This window comes from Cyphomyrmex costatus, unplaced genomic scaffold (genome assembly GCF_001594065.2).
Source record: "Cyphomyrmex costatus isolate MS0001 unplaced genomic scaffold, Ccosl1.0 scaffold826, whole genome shotgun sequence".
NCBI lineage: Eukaryota > Metazoa > Arthropoda > Insecta > Hymenoptera > Formicidae > Cyphomyrmex > Cyphomyrmex costatus.
Window position 1 is genome coordinate 210,818 of NW_017280404.1, and position 19,447 is coordinate 230,264.

General features: G+C 38.9%; 2 protein-coding genes across 3 annotated transcripts; one reads left to right on the forward strand and one right to left on the reverse strand.

Annotated features, from left to right (window-relative positions):
• Window positions 1-1,375: 1,375 nt before the first annotated feature.
• Not3 (CCR4-associated factor Not3) lies at window positions 1,376-9,085 on the reverse strand. 2 transcript variants are annotated; one of them, XR_001940950.1, is made up of 10 exons: window positions 9,061-9,085; window positions 7,316-7,548; window positions 7,049-7,204; window positions 6,781-6,960; window positions 6,399-6,686; window positions 5,971-6,226; window positions 5,227-5,840; window positions 4,900-5,109; window positions 4,059-4,713; window positions 1,376-1,536 (listed from the first exon to the last, which is right to left on the reverse strand). XR_001940950.1 is itself a non-coding variant. In XM_018549485.1 (9 exons), exons 1-9 carry the CDS (start codon window positions 9,083-9,085, stop codon window positions 4,615-4,617), a joined length of 2,061 nt encoding a protein of 686 aa, XP_018404987.1. In that variant the 3' UTR covers window positions 3,780-4,614. The 2 variants fall into 2 exon arrangements, 1 of the variants encoding a protein (XP_018404987.1); XM_018549485.1 differs by lacking the exon at window positions 1,376-1,536 and having other exon boundaries at window positions 3,780-4,713.
• A 3,994-nt stretch (window positions 9,086-13,079) lies between these two features.
• Window positions 13,080-18,939, forward strand: MESR4 (misexpression suppressor of ras 4). The gene has a single exon (XM_018549486.1). It carries the CDS (start codon window positions 13,086-13,088, stop codon window positions 18,840-18,842), a length of 5,757 nt encoding a protein of 1,918 aa, XP_018404988.1. The 5' UTR covers window positions 13,080-13,085; the 3' UTR covers window positions 18,843-18,939.
• The last annotated feature ends 508 nt before the right edge of the window (window positions 18,940-19,447 follow it).

A 19,447-nucleotide genomic window follows, 5' to 3' on the forward strand; every position in this document is an offset into this window, starting at 1 on the left:
TTGTATGATTGTAGTAAAATAGATCGCATAACTGCACATAAGATTTAATAAGTTCGAGATTTTATTCGACAATATACGGTTTAATAGAGAACAAAAATTCAACAATCTTGTATCTATATCTCATTTGCAAATAAAGAAATATTTTTTTCGTCACATATTCATTAGACATTATATATTTTCTCATAATTAGTATTATTGTATATCATGTTGTATATTTTTATATATTAGAGATTCCGAATTCATGTTAAAATTTATCATTCTAAAACTAATATCAGAATATGCACGATTCACTATTGGTTATTATTTAAGATTTTCGTTATTCACAAATATATAGATTTCCACACTGTAATTTATGATTTTTCTTGTATTTCGATATGATAATTTGGTAATTTTCGATTTTTATAATCTTTATAGTCTTTGATTTTATAATTATATGTGAGTATTTCTTTATATCTTCTATAAGCACATTGTAAATATATATATATATATATATATATATATATATATAAAATCAAAATCAGATTGTATTACTTAATAACTGTAAAGTGTAAGAGATTCATCAACCTAAAAACCAAGAATCAAATTACCATAATGAAAAATCCATCGTAATAATCTAATCGATTTTTTAATCAATTATATTGATTACTATAATCAGCTATCCTAGAATACTACTAAGGCAAATATGAATTTTAATGTATAGTGTAGTATTATGCACGAATTAATATGAACGGATTGATTTTCGTGATTTTTTTTTTGCGTCTTTTAAATTTGTTACAAAAATCCACCACATTGACAAATTAAAATTTGATAAGCGACAAATTTGTTCATTCATCATTCATCTTATACGAATAACGAAAACTACGAATCAAAATTACGAATCGTGCATAGTCTAGTAGCGCAAGCTTGACTGGATTAGCGGATGAATGATAGGACGGAAACTTGTACGAAGATGCTTCTGTAAAATTTGGAATATAGACCCAGTTTACATCGAGCATTTGATACGCGTAGTAACTTTCAATTGAATTATCTTAATTTTAGCAATTTATTTAAAGAATGATGTATATACTAAATTAGTACAATATACATCGAGAAATGATTAAATACATATCATGTATGTGTTTACATATATCGCTGAAATTAAATTTAATAGAAAGTTACTAATTAGTACCCTAATTAGTATTAAGTGCACAATGTAAACTAGGCTATAATTAACTCAAGCAATAAGGTAAACATTGTTATACTGAAGAAATTAGTACTGTATTTTAACGACTTGAAGTCTTTGCACAAAGCAGTGTATGGTATTTAAATATCACTCAAATAATCACAATAAAATATATTATTAAGTAAAATCACATTTCTTCATCATTTGCAGTGAACGCGTTAGAGGAAAGTAATTCGAGGCATCGAAGACAAAATTTGTTATTATATAACAAATGGACGTCTTCTTTCTCTTGCACGCTTCTATTTGAGTGTTATCACATAAGCAGAAATCCCGTTTACAAGAAGAAATGCAGACAAAGGAAAGCACGTTCGTCCCTACAGCAGAAAAGTGTTATAACGATCGTTATGTACAGCTTTTACACTACTGTAAAATCGATAATTGATTTGTTTTCAAACTTCTATAGAAAACCAGTAATCCATTGTACAAGTTTTTGTAGTACAAAATACGGTACAAGAAACACGGTAAGTATTCCTTCGAATTTACAACTACGATGCATCCTCTAATCGCTAAGAGATTATTAATTGTATAAAGTGGCAACAGATCCTTATTTTTCGTGATCTTTTGAAACCGCTAAGCGGCGCGCATAATCACATATCGCGCTGATTAACAAATATAAACGTGCAGTTGAAGAATATTTTTCGGTGTTTTACCATTGTTGTTTTGTTCTTGCAAAAAGCATTAAATTAAATGCTGCAATTTTAAACTGTGATATCCATCACGCATTTAATTCGGTTATCAATTTGATGCAAGCTGTTAACAAACACATTTTATGTGCAAGCAAGTACTCAATAAAAACGTCAGTATCAAACATAAAGTTTTGGATGTGGTCGGAATTGCGGCCAATTTCGTGCCCAGATTAACCCGTTAAGTCTTAAGAGAATCTTACGTGTTTTAAAATCTTGTAACTTAAGTTTTACTCAACATTTTTAGACAGTTGGTATTTAGGTGTAAAGAATTTTTTTTTAGAAAATCTGGTAATAGCACAGAATGTTAAAAAAATATATGAAAGTGGAAATAAAAAATATAAATAATTCCTGACTTTTTATTGATAAATATTTGACTAATAAATGGTTTTATCTATCTTTTGTAATATAATAAATCAATATAATTATTATTTGAGTGACCTGTAATAATTATGTCCATGTATTCTACTAGAAAAGCTAGATGAAATCATTAGTCGAATACTCGTCAATCAAAAAGTATGGAATTTACTTCTTCCAATTTTTACGTCTTTTTTCTCAGACATTTCATTTCATTACAAAGTAGATTTAAAAAAAAAAAATTTTTTTTGTAAATATAAATTAGGATCAAACAATTTTGATTAAGACCCGATGTATAACAGAATTTAAAACAGAAAATCGCGTAGAAATCTTCTAGGACTTAATGGATTAACCCTTTGCGGCATACATTTTTTTTCAACAAAACTTGATACTTAGGAGACAAATATGTGATACCATAAAATGTGACACTTACAGGAGACTTGTGTATTACAAAAAAAGTAAAAAAAAATACGAAAAACATTAGTAGAAATTGTAAAAAAAACTGAATAGAAAAAGATGATATATGAGTATGTTACTATATATATGCCGCAAAGGGTTTATAAAAATTCCTACATATAATCGTACGCTGTAAATCTCGGTAAACATTTGCCGCGACGTATTTACCACTGTTTTTTTTACATATGTATAATGTTTAAAATCTCTTCGACAAATTAAAGTAAACTTAAAAAAATGTGTAATCGTGCAATTCCGTCGTGCAAATAATATTGATTGCCGAAATCTCTGCAACAAGAGTATTTGCTTAGAGTATACATGTATACGCTACGCTTTATTCAGTAATGAAATTTAGTTTCTATCCCAATAAATAATTATGAAAATTTCAACTTAATTTTTATTACTAGGGAAAGGGGATGTATATTTAATCTCGTTGTCGAAGATTCTTGTGATAATGAATGACGCATTCATGGAACGGAGTCGTTACGGTGTATCAATCCCGTGCGAAATTATTTATTTTAAATGCTGATACTATATCCTTATATAACATGGTTATAAATATACAACAATGTTTAATAAAATTAAAGAATTATAAAAATATATGTACAAAATATTTTAATATTAAAAATAACAATTATTATGTTTCTGTAACGTGTTAGTATAACATTGAATATACTAATAGATATTTTTTCTTTTCTTCTTTTTATTGAAATAATTATGGAACAATTACTCGATCTCGTTTTATAATAATGTTTCATAGTATCAGCAATTTATTCAGATATTAATGCATTTACGATACGTTAGCATTACAGTAATACTGAGTTCATAATAAATAAATTCGCACAGTATGACTCCTCTTTGCGATTCTTGATTAAACATAGATATGCACATGCATATCTACAGCGATTAACGTCATTCGACGAATTAGTAAAGTTGAAATGCTTATAAAGTATCATAATCTGAGGAAATATCTATGTTGCAAAATCTGTAGCATAAAAAGCTTAGCCCATCACGCTACTGTTAACAATATACGGTACAATCTCAAACTTCGACGACGAGTCCCGGCCTTATCAATCGTTAGAACGCATATAAGTAACCTATTTCAAAAGCAGAGTCTAATCACGATGGATGGAATGTTTTCCAAACATAGGTTGAGATGATGTGCTAGTGCGTCAACAAAAATCGAAACAACTTAGGTTTCATTCAAATGAGAAATAAAATATATTCCATAATATTATTATTCACTATTTCTACACATTCTGTACATTAATTCAATTTAAGGGTTTTATACCTCGATACACTTTATACAAAAAGGCTACTTATAATCTAACATTAAGACGTACCATAGCATGAGCGCCCTCCGCCAGACAGCAGACGGGCCGCACGCATGTTTGTACTGGTATTACAGAGTCAGTCGCCAGCAAGTATATCATCCTTTCTCTCCCTCTCTCACGCTCTCTTCTTTCATTCTTTCCGTTATCACACAGCATACTGAATCATTCCATGTGTTTCTGCAATGCTTCTTTCTTCACCGTCCCTCCAATCTCTCTCTCTCTCTCTCTCTCTCTCTCTCTCTCTCTTTGCTTTCTCGGTATCATTTACAATAATTATTTCCCATTCAATCTTTTTGCTTGTATCTTTTTTCATTCTTTTTTTTTTCGTTTGATCTATCCTTCATCGGAAAAAAAGGATTAAGAAAGATTTTGTCATCTCAGCATCGAAATATAATGAAATGCTTTCATTGCTTTCTATGCACAAATTTGTTCTTTTTATAAACTGATTTTTTTTTTTTATAGTGGACTCTACCGATTTTATACCGAACAGAATTATCTTCTAAAAGTTCAGATAACACCGGTACAGAAACGGCGTATTTCGAAGACTCGACGAGCGACAGAACTGTTAATTCAGATCTCTGTCCTCTAAGTACTTGTATTCAAAAGTAAATCCTTCTTTTTTCCTCTGCCCCCATTTCTCATAGTCAAAATAGATGTACGTTCCCTGAAACGCAAGCGATTCTTATAGAACGTCACTAAACATGTTCAAGATGATGTGTTGTCAAATAATCAGTTTATTTCTCTTGATGATTCTTTTAAATTACCCATTTTAGACGATTTTCAGATGATTCTTTGTAATTATTCATTTTCCCACAAAAATTAAATTTAAAAAAAGAAAGGATTCACTAACCTGTTCGTATTCCTCATTAATAATTTTCGGCTCCTCGTGCCTCTGGAACCACATCATATACTTTGTGTGAAACCTCCAACTTTGTTTCTTCAAAGCCTTTGCTGCTAAATACTGCCCCTTAGACCCCTCCATATAATAAAATATGAAGAATAAAGTTTCCGTAGAAAGGCGTTGGAAGAACTCCACAGTATCCGAATGGGGAAGCTGAACCTAAATGGAGTACATGTGTGTATTAACAACATTAATCCGCACAGTTTGTTTGTTATGCGGAGATAGAGCGAATTACGGTTTTAGTATCAAATTAAAGATCATACGTAAGAAATGTACCTGCTGATAATAAGGTGGCGTGGTGCATGTATTTCTCGGCAAATATGAACGTAATCTTTCCGAGTCAGACGGATGCGGCATGTGATAATAGGCGGCTTCCATCATTTGGAACTGCAGTTGATGCTCCTTCTGTAACGGTACAGGCCCCAGAGGCGCGACCCCAAGCAGCGGAGGAATGTGTGCTTCCGACGTGGCATTGCTGCTACTGTTGCTCGTCTTGGCACTGTCAAAGATGTTTCTATTCGGCTCGGAAGGTGGTATCTCGAGACCTGCTCGGACAATTACTTGTTGGGCAATGGATTTTAAAGAGGACATGTTTCCATCGGGAAGCTTAGGGATGAGACCATTGGCAGTGGACGGTGCTGGCGAGCAGGAGTTTGCGGGCATCGGTGAGGATCTACTGCTGACCGACGACTGCGGCGACGAAGATGGTGGTATCGGCGTAGTCATTTCCGTTTCACTATTGTGATTCTGACTCTGTTGACTGTGCAGTACGTGCGTTGTCTGTACCGGCGCCGGATTATTATTGTGCTGTTGCGCAACCGTTTGCGGCACATTCGACGTAACACTGGACGTAGATGAGGATGATAAGATATTATTCTCACTGTTATGAGCTACGAAAAAAAAAAAGAAATTTAGTGTTATCCACCGAAATATATGTACAAGAGTGTGAATTGATCTTTTAGAATGTTCCACAAATACGAATTGTTGGTCGTATAAGAAAAAAAAATGAAATTGTCTTACTAGATGTTTTGTTGGAGGTAGAATGGATGGCTTGCGAATTGCTGTGCGAGGCAGCTACGGTGGCGAAATTGCCGGCATTAGTTGTGGCAATGTGATTGCTCGTAGAACTAGGCGAGCTATGGCTAGGTGTCATGGGAATGGTTTTGCTTGGAGTGCTGCTCGATAACATATTCGATTTTATGGTGGCAGTGCTTCCCGTGGTTGGAATGCTCGCTTGCGTATTCAGTAATGGCCTGACTGCTGTTGGTTTCACAGGCTGAAATTAAAGACATTGAAAGCGATGCTCCATATATCCGTATCACGTAGATCTCGCTAAGGCTTATCGATCTGTACTTCTCAATTCTGTACGGCTTGATTCCTTCGAAAATGAGGTATCGATCCCCTTTTCGACTTTCTCGAATAAAAATGGAGAATGAAAGGACCCACACCTTAGTTTTCTTGTCATTATCTGTAGAACTATCGCTCGAATGATTATGCATAGTGGAGCTCAACGACGGCGATGGTATAGGCGAAGTACAGGAATTAGTTGAGGTTGGCGTTCCTCCGGTTTCATTGCTATTATTACTATCTGTTGTTGCTGATGAGGGAATGCCAACTCCGGATAACTCAACTTCATCAAGGCCGATAATATCATCGTAAATATACTCGTTTTCCTCAAAATCAGGATCTTGCGAAGATTCGATATAATATTCAACATCATCCTTTATCCTCTTAATCTGTTAAAAATTTCACAGAGAAATTAATAGAAGAATTATCTAATACATCTTGTTATACGATCGCTTCATATTATGCCAATCTGAAAACGCTTACTGTGTTGACTTCGACAGACATATTATCAAGCATACGTAATAATGTCTCCAATTTACGGATATGGTAGCGGTGTTTGTCGAGTTTTGCCTTCAATTCATCCACCCTATCTTGTTTATCTTTGTCTATCCTTTTCTTCTTTCCCGCTTGTAACGATTCTATTTCTGATTCAAATGTATCCATCTATATCAAAAGTAATGATAAACGTATTACAGCAAATAATGCTCAAACGTTAACAAAATTTATCCAAAATAACATCAATATGAAGTACCTGCAGATTGAGAGCGTCTATGGAATTGGCAAGCCAATTAGTAACCTCATCTTTCTCCTTCTGAGCTGGGTCCAATTTCTGAGCAGCGCCTAAACCTTCTTTAGAATAAGCTTTTGTTTTTGTCTCTCTTTCTACAACTTTAAATCTTTCCATTTGCTATAAAGCATAAAAACATTTACTACATATTTTACTTACAATTTATTTAATCTAGTGTATTTTGCTCTAACTCTATCATTAGAAGTACATGTTATGTGCAAATATACTAACAGTCTCAATCAACTTCCGATAGTCCAGAAGCGTACTCTTATCCTTTATTTCACCCGACGCGATCCAGCTTTTAATTTGATCGCGTAACCTCTGAAGTTTCTTGATTTCCTTTTTGAGATCAGCCTCGTACTTTTCTTTCTGATTGCTGTTCGTGGCATTATGAACTTTTTGCCAAATATCTTCAAAGGTTTCCACACCTTCTGTTACTTTTTTAAGGCACCGATCTATTTCACCTGAAATACAACACATACACTAATTATTATATCGTCTTATATTTAGTTCCTTGACATACCATAAACAACTTAATTTTACTTAAAGGTTATTTAAAATAAAAATGATTTCAATATAAAAAAAAAAAACTAATTTATTTATTACCTTTCTTCATTTCCTAATGTTTATTTTGATTTATATATATAATTTATATATATAAATTACATAAATAGGTTTAATATTTTCAAAAATATTAAACTAATTTGATTTTTTGGCGAAAGTGACAAAATTGAAGTTTTCCTTAATATTGTAATTAATTAACCTTTTTATGTAAAATAAAAACTATAAATAATAATTTGTATGTTTCATATTTATATTACAAAAAAATTTAGATAAAAATGATATATAATAACTATAAATAATATTATACATTTCTTATGAAATCAAAATTTACATATAACACAGATTTTCAAGAGACGTCCTAAGGACATTTCCAAGACATCCCTTGATAAACTATGTTTAATGGCTGAAGAAAAGAGAAGACAAAGATTGCGTTTTGTTATGTATTCACTATGGGTTCTTTCTATTTGGTGTCACAAGTTGATACAAGCATCATTCTGTTCTTTTTGTCAAGAAAGATTGATTGATGCTTATGTCAACTTATATCACCAAATAAAAAGCACTCCGTAGGGAGTGCTACAAAAATCCACAGTATATATAAAGTAACATAAACCATAGATTTTTAGTACTTGCAGTAAATAACTAAAAGTAGCCAAAGTATATACATACAGTGATTGGAAAAAACACAATAGAATAAAAAAAAAATCCTCATTTTTACATAATTATCTTGAGAGATAAAGAATGATTCGTGATTTATATTCCACACCTAAAAACGTAAATGATTTATAGCGAGAAATATGTTCTTTGTAATATGCACTACATATATAAAATAAAACAGATACATATTTGAAGTTTGACAAAAGTCAAAGAAATAAGAAGTTTAGTGCAATCCAATACAATGACAAAGGACAGGCTTAAACACGATGAAACAGATTTCAAGGTACACAGCTTATGGCTCGCACTATCATGATTAGTTAAAAAAAAAAGTTGAAGTTTAAAATCTTTAAAGGTTATGCTGACAAAATAAAAAGCCGCCGTGTCCTGCACAGTGGAAGATCCATTGCGACTGTAGGAGGTAAGCGAGACAAAGCGGAGCAGAGTCCATGGACCTGGGCCAGAGTCGTCCGCGTCATAGTAAGCCGTTGTAGCCATTTGGGCTATGACGCTGAATTGGCGCCGTGCGATACGTTGTGTGCCGGGAGAAATCTTGTCGTTCGCGATCGCGCCAAGTTTGTGACTTGGCGCGATTCTCAAACGCATCTTCGAGGCACAATCACAGAAGACCGGTGACAATGGCTGAGAGCGCGCGACGACCCGGACCCGCTCTCTCGTCCAGTCTGATGCCATGACGAGAGACAGCAACGAGCATTGCGATATATCCAAATGTAAACACGCTGGTAACACTTTCTCCTCACCTTGCAACTTTCTTGTCGCAGCCATGGCTATGTGAACGTGTGATAAAATGGTTCATGCATAGTCTAGACGTATTTGGTGAGATACAAAGCAATTTATCGGAACAAATAGCCGTCGAACTATTATTCCCCGTGTGATATGGGAGCCGCGGCCACAAGATGGCTTCCGTTTTCAAATGACAACGTCCGACCGTCCGTGTGTCGCGCACAGGCACAGAGACCCCTCCGCGATTCTGCCGCTAGAGACTTTCCCAAGTTGCTTGCTCACGGGCCCGTTTAACGTTGTTCCGTTCGCGTATGTGTGAAGAACCTTCTACTGAAAAACCGGCGTGTCTTGCTTTTACCGCCCGTAAAAGAATCGCGAGAGAGGCGAGTAGCATCAACAAACGTGATGTACACGAGATACGAAGAGCGAGATAACGTGATACGCGTCGACGCACTCGCATACATTCTATATCCGTATATACATATACATATATATATTGGAGTATGTTCGATACTTATTAGCTGCGTTCGGCAATGCAAATCTGAGGCATCGGAGTGCTCTTTTTCTATAGTGCACGTGACATATGCTATAATATAAGAGCACTCCGACACCTCAGGGCTACGTTCAGAAATTACGCCTAGGTAACTCTAGGCTATAGTTTACGTCACGTATATTATATCAAAAATGCACCCAAGAGTTATCTGAGTGTAATTTCTGAACGCACCCCAGATTTGCTATTACCGAACGCAGCCACTGCATGACGTGATCTAGACGCGCGGTCACACACGATTTCCCTATAGTATCCCTGAAATTGGCTGCATTCCATAAAGCGTATGAGACAAATGATGCGAATTCCAACTCGCTTGCAGCACGCGATCAGCGCCATTGATCGGCGACTTGGCACGGTAGAAACATACCAAGCACATGCCTTTGCATGTATGTAGTTACGTGTGACTTTAGTAGCAAAACTTTTTCATCTTCTTCTTCTTATTTAATGGCTCCTGCCTCCATAGAATGAGCGGAGGCAATACGGCCCAGATCCCGTCTGATGTAACGTCGAATATAATCGCAAAAGTTCTTCAATAGATCTGTTTTTTTGCTTAGAAGAAAGAGGAATATGGCACTGAACATGAAGCTAACATCTGTGCGAGAGAGAAAGTTAGGGGCTGCGCAGAATAAAAGGAACAGAGGACAAAGAATAAGAATTTCACAACCTATCAGAAATCATATACTGTAGAATAAACAGTGGGTATTCCATAGTAAATGATTTCTGATAGGTTGAAATTCTTATTCTCTGTTCCCTGTTCCTTTTATTCTGCGCAGCCCCTTACTGTAATCACATGACCTAGTAGCCAATCATGAGACTGGGTATACGGTCCACTTGACGTTACAAATGTTTCGAAGCTTTTGATTGACCAATCGGAAGAGAGAATTGTACTAATTGACCAATCAAAAAATATTTTTAAATATTCATAGCATTAAGTGGACCGTAGTTTGGGTAAAATTTCCTTTTCACACAGTCAGCTCCAGATAACTTCCGAATAACCTTGTCACCTCAAGAAAGTCAAGGTCATCGAACTTTTTTCCGTCGCTCGTTATTCATTAAAAAGTTATTAATGAAAACATTTTTATGAATAGGACATTTTTTCAACACAACACACATTCCAACATGAAGAATGTATTACATTTTATTCATTACTTGATGGCACACATCATTTAATGCGTATAAAGAAGCTATTAATCTAAAAAAATTGCGATATTCTCTCATTGAAATCGTATTGTATACGTATACAGTAGCGCTTTAAAATCAATTAGCAGTGAATTTGTGTTTATAAGGATAGAATATAACACTTGTGTTGTGACTTGTATCATCAGATGGAAAGCATTCATACTGTACAACGTGAAGCAAGAGCTATTTTACATAGTAGAAAAAAGTCTTCAATTTTCAAACTTTTTTTGTTAATAACTTTTTAATGAATAAGGCCGGAATCAGACTACGCATCGATGATTAATTGAGAATGAAGATTAAAAAATTGAAATTTGATCAATGAGAATAAAGGAATTTTAGCTCCTATTACTTTGATTGGCCAAATTTCAATCTTTCAATCTTCAATTTCAATTTTTAACGCGTAGTCTGATTTCGGCCTAACTAGCAATGAAAAAGGTCAATGACCTTGATCTTCTTGAGGTCAAAGTCACTTGAAAGTCATTTGTGGCTGACTGTGCAAATTGTGGTGTAAAGGGAAAGTTTTACCGTCGATTTATAATCGAAAGGATCGATCTAAAAAAAAAAAAATCGAAAAAATTTTAGTACGTGTCCTACATTTTGCGATTGTCCCAATGATTGTCTAATGAAAAATTTTAGGCTTGACCGGTTGACTTGAATGGCTGTGACAAACTGCAACGTAGTTAAATAGAGGATGCTCCTTCTTGCAGTTGTCATACAAAATTCGTCCGGACAATACTAAAGTCGCGTTTATTGGTACGTTCATAAACGGGGCTATTCGCGCGCGAACAAAGTGCCAAAGATATCAAGAGTTTCGTCGATCGGAGGATTTATGTTCGACGGTTTCGTGTTTCCGAGTCGCCGTCGTGTCGCCGGTCGTGTTTACCGGTTGCCGTCGAGTGTGTCATCGCCGGAGTAAAGGAATGGGGGGTATCGCGGACACCACGCTGGACGTACGCGTGTGCATTCACGAGAGATGTCATCGTACCGCCGTACGACGGCCCTGAGCATTGACGGAGTGAGCGGCATTCGTATTCGTTCTCGCGTCCGCATCTCTTCTAACTCCGTCGCTGCACGTATGTACGCATCCGAGTCTACGGCGGACGTCACGTCAACGGCAACAGCAGCAGCAACCTCGTGACCGTGGAATCATTATCGCCCATCGGACCGCATCAGACTCGGATTTAACCTCCTTTCGAGGCGAGCCGCGCGGCACGGTCATTATGACAAAGGGTGGCATCACTGGGAACGTGTTGGAAACACGGACAGTGTCAGCGCTCATTGATATGACGCCATTTTACTAACCTTTTCATCGCGTACGACCCGTACGACTACCCCAGTCTCTCCAAGTCGCTTGCGGCCGCCGAAACGCTTCGTACCGCGTATGCCACACGGCTGATCTCATCGTCGTACGGATTACGCTCGACGGCTGACCCGCGTTCTGCGTAAGTAAGTAAATAAGTCTCTCGTGGGATTCGTTTCGGTCGATCGTAGAAACTCACGCGCGCTCCGCTCTCTCGTTCGCTCTCTCGTTCTCTCCCGCGAGTCATCATCCTGGCGTGCGGTGCACATTTCCGTCGTCTTTGTCCACGCGTCGTCCAGCTTCCGCTTACGAGATCATTACGAGTCTCGTGCAAACGAGAATGTTCGAGAGAGCGAACCGCCACGCAATCCGTTGATCTCGTTCCGGAATCGGCGTTCCTTCCCCGGACGCCGCTTCGTCGCCGTTCCATCGAAAAGTCACCGGATTTCGTGTGATCTGCAAGCCTAAGGTCACAACGAGAGTTTCGTGTCTTTCCGGCCGCGACATGTGACTGTGAATCCTACTTCGAGTTTTCTTTTTTTTTTCCCCCCTTTACGCAAAAAGTAGCAAAAGTGTGAAATCCTCAGAGAATAGAATCGTGACGAGTGATCGTCGTCTACGCGACGAGTTATCTGATGCGTAATACGACGCAATAAGACAATTCTGTTTTCATTGTCACTGAGAAGTCATTAGCTGAATGATGTGTCGATGATGTGTTTATGTTGCATTGAAACATCATCCGTGTTCAAGAAGATTGATAATTTCAAGTTTAACTTTACATCGTTGAAATTAATATTTTTTTTTAATTGTAAACAGACATACTCGATGCACATTTAGTTTTAAGCACGCAGCTAATTGATTTTTAACGAATATGTTATTTGAATAATTTAGATGTAGTCATAAATCATTACACATGTATTTTATTTTAGATATATATCGTAGATTCTGTATATATGTAGATGCAATAAATAATTGTATGTTTTAGGTAGATCGCTGTAACAGTTTGCACTATTATGGAAGATGAAGATGGAGAAAGTAAAGTAATAGATATGTGGAACATTTTGGAGGAACAGCGACTCAAAGATTCCACATTGGACAATTCATTGAAACATTCCATCGATGATGTATATACTGCTGTAATTGAGGATGAGAAACAGTTGATACGCTCGATCATATCGAATGATTCACCAGGTAAAAATACCATCACGGGGCCAAACTTTGTGTTTAAGGGTTTCAAGAAGCGTATCTTAGCCGAGGCTCGGGAAGTTCCTACCGCTACATCAAAGAACAGTACACCAGAGCTACGACAATTAACGAACCTCAATGCAAGGACTGGCAAGGACAAGAGGGTGGAGAGAAAGCAGAAGCGTAAGATAACGGAGTACGCTCAATATTTGGGTCTTCGGCCGTCTTCGAGGTACAAGTGTACCAAGTGTCATGCATGGTCTGGTTACGGTCCCAACTCAAGACAGAATTCATGTGCTTGTAATCCTAGTATGACACCGATGGCCAGTACCTCGGAGCCAAGTGCCTCGGTGCCGTACGCGAGCAATTTTAAAATCACGAGGAAGGTCTATCTGTGCTCGGCATGTGGCACGTATTTTGAAAATTGGAACTTGTTCTTACACATGAGGGACACACACAAGCGTCACATATGCCTCTATTGTCTGGGTATGTTCGGCCAGGCGGAGAGGCTATCGTATCATCTGATGAAGAAGCACAGCGTTCCAGAGATGGCGTTCTCCTCGATGGAGGATTTCTACAATGCCTTCAAGGGTTCGTGCTACCTTATCTGTTGCAGCTGTGAAAAGGTGTTTTCGGAGACCGACGACTTCTTCAACCACTTTTGCTCTCCAGTGTTGGAGCAGGATTCGACCGTTACCGTTGCGTCAATGTGCACTATATGCAGACAAACTGGCACACATGCGAGTACTTGTAATTTCACACTGCCGTCGGATACAGATAAGGAAGTATGTAGCACATCGACGCCACTGGCAGTCGCCGATGCGATGTATGCGGACAATGCATCGCCGGCGATGATTCCTCCATCGGAGACAATTACAAATCTCGGAGGTAAGGGACTACCAAGAAAAATGATAAAATATAATAGGAGGAAACACGAAAGAGACGATATGCAACATTCTCACCAACAAAAACCAAACGCACTAACGAAAAAGCTCAGTGCGAAATTCCAGTGTAACGAAACTCAACTCGATTGCAATCTCGATGTGCAAAGAGAAACTGCAAATAGCTTACCCCGAGACACAGTTACCGAGACGATAATGGAAGTGTCCAGGTACACAGGCGGTAATTCATCTGACGAAAATGATGAGAATGATGAGCAGGCGGTGAATAAAGACGTGCACAATAATCACAGAGGGTCGGGAGGAAAATCGCCGGTTCAAAATTGTCAGCTTGATTTTAGTGAACCTTACGATAGCGTAACCGAGACCATTATGGAAGTATCACGCTATACAGGTGAAGAAATTAAAAATGAGAGAGAAGATGCAACGTATACCCTAAACGCATGTGCGTCACATATGATTGAAAAAACGAATACTGAAGACGAGGAAATATGCGATAAAAGCGATGTTGATCTGACACACTCGGCCAGTTCGAGAACACCTAGTCCAATGCAGTTTGATACCGAGGAAATTACAATAGATACAAAAGCGAGGGTTATGTGCGAGACCGAAACTAAATACGGCAGTCCACAGGATGCACGAAGCTGTAGTCCTGTCAATCGATCATTATTTAGTCCACAACACGAATCGCATATATCGGATCAACAATCTAAAGAGATAGAAAGTTTTGAGAATATCGACAAGAAAGTGGAGAAACCTGTCGTGACAAACACCACTGAATCTCAAGCTTCGGTCTCATTTAACGCTGTTGCTTCTTCCGATAGGAGTTTGATTATCAAGATTCGTAACAGGAACTCGCAGTTCAGCGTCGCGACAACCACCGTCACGAGTAGGGAATCCGAGGAAAATAATAACGCCGAAGGATCGACATCGAAGGAGAGAATGCCGAACGGTTCGGAAACTGGAAGGGACATTATTGACGATGATCAAGTGAACGAGCTGGACGATAGTGATTCTGACAGCGATAAATTAGCGGTAGTAGACAGCAATCTGGAAGAAGACGAGGAGGCAGAAGATGACGAGGAAGGTGAAGCCGATGAGACTGAAGACAGACATGATGAAGTGGAAGGCAAGGGTCAAAGGAATCCAGAGGAAAACGACGAAGTTAAAACTGGGACGTGTACTGACGAATTATTCTCTATCACGGAAACGCTGCCAATTGACAACACCAATGAAACGTCCGTCAATAATGCAGTTGAAGATGTTGCAAACGAGCAAACGAAAAATCATACGATCGATAATAGTGGTATCGTGTTAGCCGGTGAAGATGTTCCATGTATTGACTTGAATGTTGAGGGCACTTTGGATAGCATGGAGTTAGAGGATCTGTTGAAACGTTGCATAGAGGCAGCCAGTCCCATTTGCGTGTACTGCAATCACGCACGGTACATCGCAGTCAACGGCAAACAATTGGGCCTGCATATGCTGGCGGAGCATAAGTTTCAACCGCAGCATCCCGCGATAATCATCCATGCGGAGCAGTTTACTGCGCGGGTGAAGCGGTCTCTCGACGAACTCGAGTCCCGTTACTTTAATCTAGATACATATAACAGCACAAATGGCACATATAATGTGCCGAACGTACTGATATACGAATGTTTTCATTGCAGATTTCATTCGACAGTGCACAAGGAGTTATACTTGCATAACCGAAAAATGCATCAAAAGACCATATTGATTTGTATAATGTGCAAATCGACATTCTACAGTTATAGCGAATTGGTATGCCATCTATGTCCTGGAGTTTATTCACCGAATGTTAACCTACGATATCGATGTTGCCTCTGCCCTGTAGCAAATTTGCCGTCGGCATTCCGACTGATGGTTCACGTGCGCAAACGTCACCATGCCTGCGACGTCTGTCTGGAATCTACAGGCAATCAGCAGCGCCTTTCGAATCACGTTTGGAAACATAAGCTACATCATTTGTGTTACAGATGCGGTATCGCATACCGTAATAAACCGGATATCACGAAACACTTGTTTTGGAAGCACGGCACGGAGAGCGTCCTATGTCGAAAATGTCTGCAGAAGAAATGGCCGCACATATATCATTTCTGTATACCGCCCACAGCGTTCGTTTGCGAAGAATGCGGCTTGAGTTTTGGACGCGCGGTAGCTCTCAAGGTGCATAAAAGGCTACACTCCGGCGATTCACCATATGGCTGTGACGAATGCGAACAGCGTTTCATATCACGAAAGCTCCTAGCTAAGCATCAAGCGACTCACAGGGAACCTGAACCTGAGGACGTCCATGTGAACGTGACGAATGTAGTTAACACTTCACTGACGGACAAGGATGAGAAATCAGATAGAAACACATCTGTGACCATGACCGATGGAGACCCGACGGTAGGAGTTGAGACTACGTCGAAGAATGTTAAAGAGGCTGTGAAAAAAGTGGTCGATGTTTACGATCTACCGCCACTCAATCTGTCGTCCGAAAGTGATACTGACAGTGAGGAGGAGAAACCCGCTTCCACGGATAAACTACCGGAGAAAGAGAATATCGATGAAGACGCGGCAAAGAAGAATGAAACAACTACTGAAACAATCGCCGTCAATGACGATGACAGTGTCGTGTTGAATAATGATATAGTCGAAGTGGAACGGAATGAGGAGGAGAAAAAGCAGGAAGCACGTATTATGGACGGTATTTGGGACAATTTTAAGACGTACGCTGCTAGTTTGGACGTAGAGGAATCCGCCAAGAATGTTGCGTTGAAAGAGAGCGTACCTGAGACTGACGCAGCGTATTTAAGGAGTATCGTTTTTTCTGATCATGATTATTGCGTAGTAAATTCATCCGACAAAGAGAAGAATGAAGATCAAGTTATTTCCAAGGACAATGATACGAAAGCGAACGATACTAAATCTGAAAGAAGTCCGTCACCTGGTACTCCGAGTCGCAATACTGGAGGTGACAGCGACGCGAACAAACGGAAGGTAAAGACTCCTAAGAAGAAGAAGCGAAGTGGCAGCACATCATCCACGAGCGATTCCTCAAGCGATACCGACTCGAGCAGTTGCTCGTGTGGCACCAACTGTAGCTGCAGCAGCTCTTCGTCTGGCAGCTCCTCCAGTTCTAGCAGCAGTTCTGATTCCGACAGCTCCGCGTCCGAGAATTCGCCCAGAAAGCAATCTAGCAATCGTAAGGACCGGAATAAAAAGGAAAGAGAAGCTACGCGGGAGAACAAATCCCAGTCTGTTGAGCCGGAGAATAAGCCGGAGGACAAACCAGAGAACAAGCTGGAAGACAAACCAGAGATTGCGATAGAGAATGGTTCCGTGGTCCCTGAGATAATGAGGGAGCCTTCTCCAGCGAAGCCTCTCTTGCGAGAATCTGATTTGGAAACTGAGGAAACCGAAACCGATGAGGATTTCTACGATGAATATCCGCAGTTGCTTGCTAATAAATTAATGGCGGAGAAGCGCAATCAATTGCTATTGCTGGCTACCGTAGCGCCGGCATCGACGCCGATCTCGACACCAACGTCGACGCCAACTTCGACATTGATACCGACAATGGACCAGCCATCAATGCCACTGAATAATGGCGTTCTAGTCGCGGAAACAGCACCAGATTCGATTACAATGACCATCGAAAATCAACAACCGCAACAACAGCAGCAACAGCAAAGGAGAAAAACGAAAACGAAGAAACGACGAAAGGGCGAGAGAGGCGGTAAGCGTAACGCGACTACAACAGCCACCGTGGAATCGATCAAACTGAACATTCCCAAGGCACTTTACCAGAAGAATCCGGGATTCGTTGCATCGTCGCAGTCAACGTTGGCATTGCATTCTAATAACAGATCCTTAACGCCGAACCTATCGTCGGCTGCAACATGTAACGACTTCAACAGCAGCAATGCTGTGAGCATTGCGATAGAGATGCAACAACAGCAGCAAGCATCATCGGCCACTGCTGTCATGGACGTATCGAATAAAAATGTCAGTGGCACAGAGGCGAAGAACAAGAGAGTTTCGAAGAGGAAACGTGTGCCGAAGCGCTTTTACGGCGACTCGAGCGACGACGAACCACAAGAAAAACAGTCGTTCAGCCGATGGCGAAAAATGGATACAACCACCCCCACAATCGCTACCACTATTCCGGCTTTTGCACCGCTGCCACCGACGACGATAATGACGCCGCCGAATCTGAAACCGCTGGTGTCGAGATTGTCCTTGAGCGGAAAGACTATACAAACGTATGGTAACAGGTCCGCTCAGGTGGAGCAGGCAGTGATCCAGCAGCAAACGGCTCTACCCGAGGCATCGCCAATCGTCACAACGATATCCGCCACTGAGTCTGAGGGTCACGCGGAGAGTAGCAGCGATAGCAGCGAATCTGAGACGGAGAATATTGTAAATCAGTCGAAAATCAACCCGACTATATTGCCTGTTGGCGCGCCGACGGCGGAACGACCCGGCAAGATCTATTGTTATTGTCGATGTCCATACGATGAGGTATCAGAGATGATAGCTTGTGACGGTGAAGACTGCCGCATTGAGTGGTTTCATTTTGAATGTGTTGGTATAATGGTGCCGCCCAAGGGCAGGTGGTACTGCCCAGACTGCAGAAAAAGACACGATATTGTGCAAAACGATGAGTACTGCGATTGATAATTGCCACGCGGGATTTTAATGACAACGGCATGTTATTACCAAATTTGAGCGTTGCTTTTTAGGCGTAATATTAGAATTTTCCTCTTTTCTTTTTCACGAGCATATGAAAAGAAAAAAATATTGCTACACTGTTCCATGTTGATATTTTTCTTAAGCCGATACATACAGTGTTTGTATATATAACTATGTAAATACGTCTTAGAATTATAAGAATGAAATGAGGTTTTTTGTGTACATTTCTTTGTACTTCTTTTAATGACGGTGTCATGTATAAATACATAGCATTGATAGATAGATGAATAAGTAGATAGGTAGATAATATCACCGACAAGGTATCATTATTAACAAGAATTTTTTTCAACTAATTTGAATTAGCGTACAACACAATATTAAATTAATTGACGATTTTTTTTATTATTATATAGATGCTTTATATAAATAAGTATATATATAATCTGGAGACACGGTAGTGTCTCGCTATATATTTACAGTAACAATATGTGTATGTTCTTGAAAACTGCATTTTTTCTGTCATTTACATGGATGAACGTGGATGGAAATAAACTTTTAAATAAAAAAATGATGTAATAAATATTATCAGA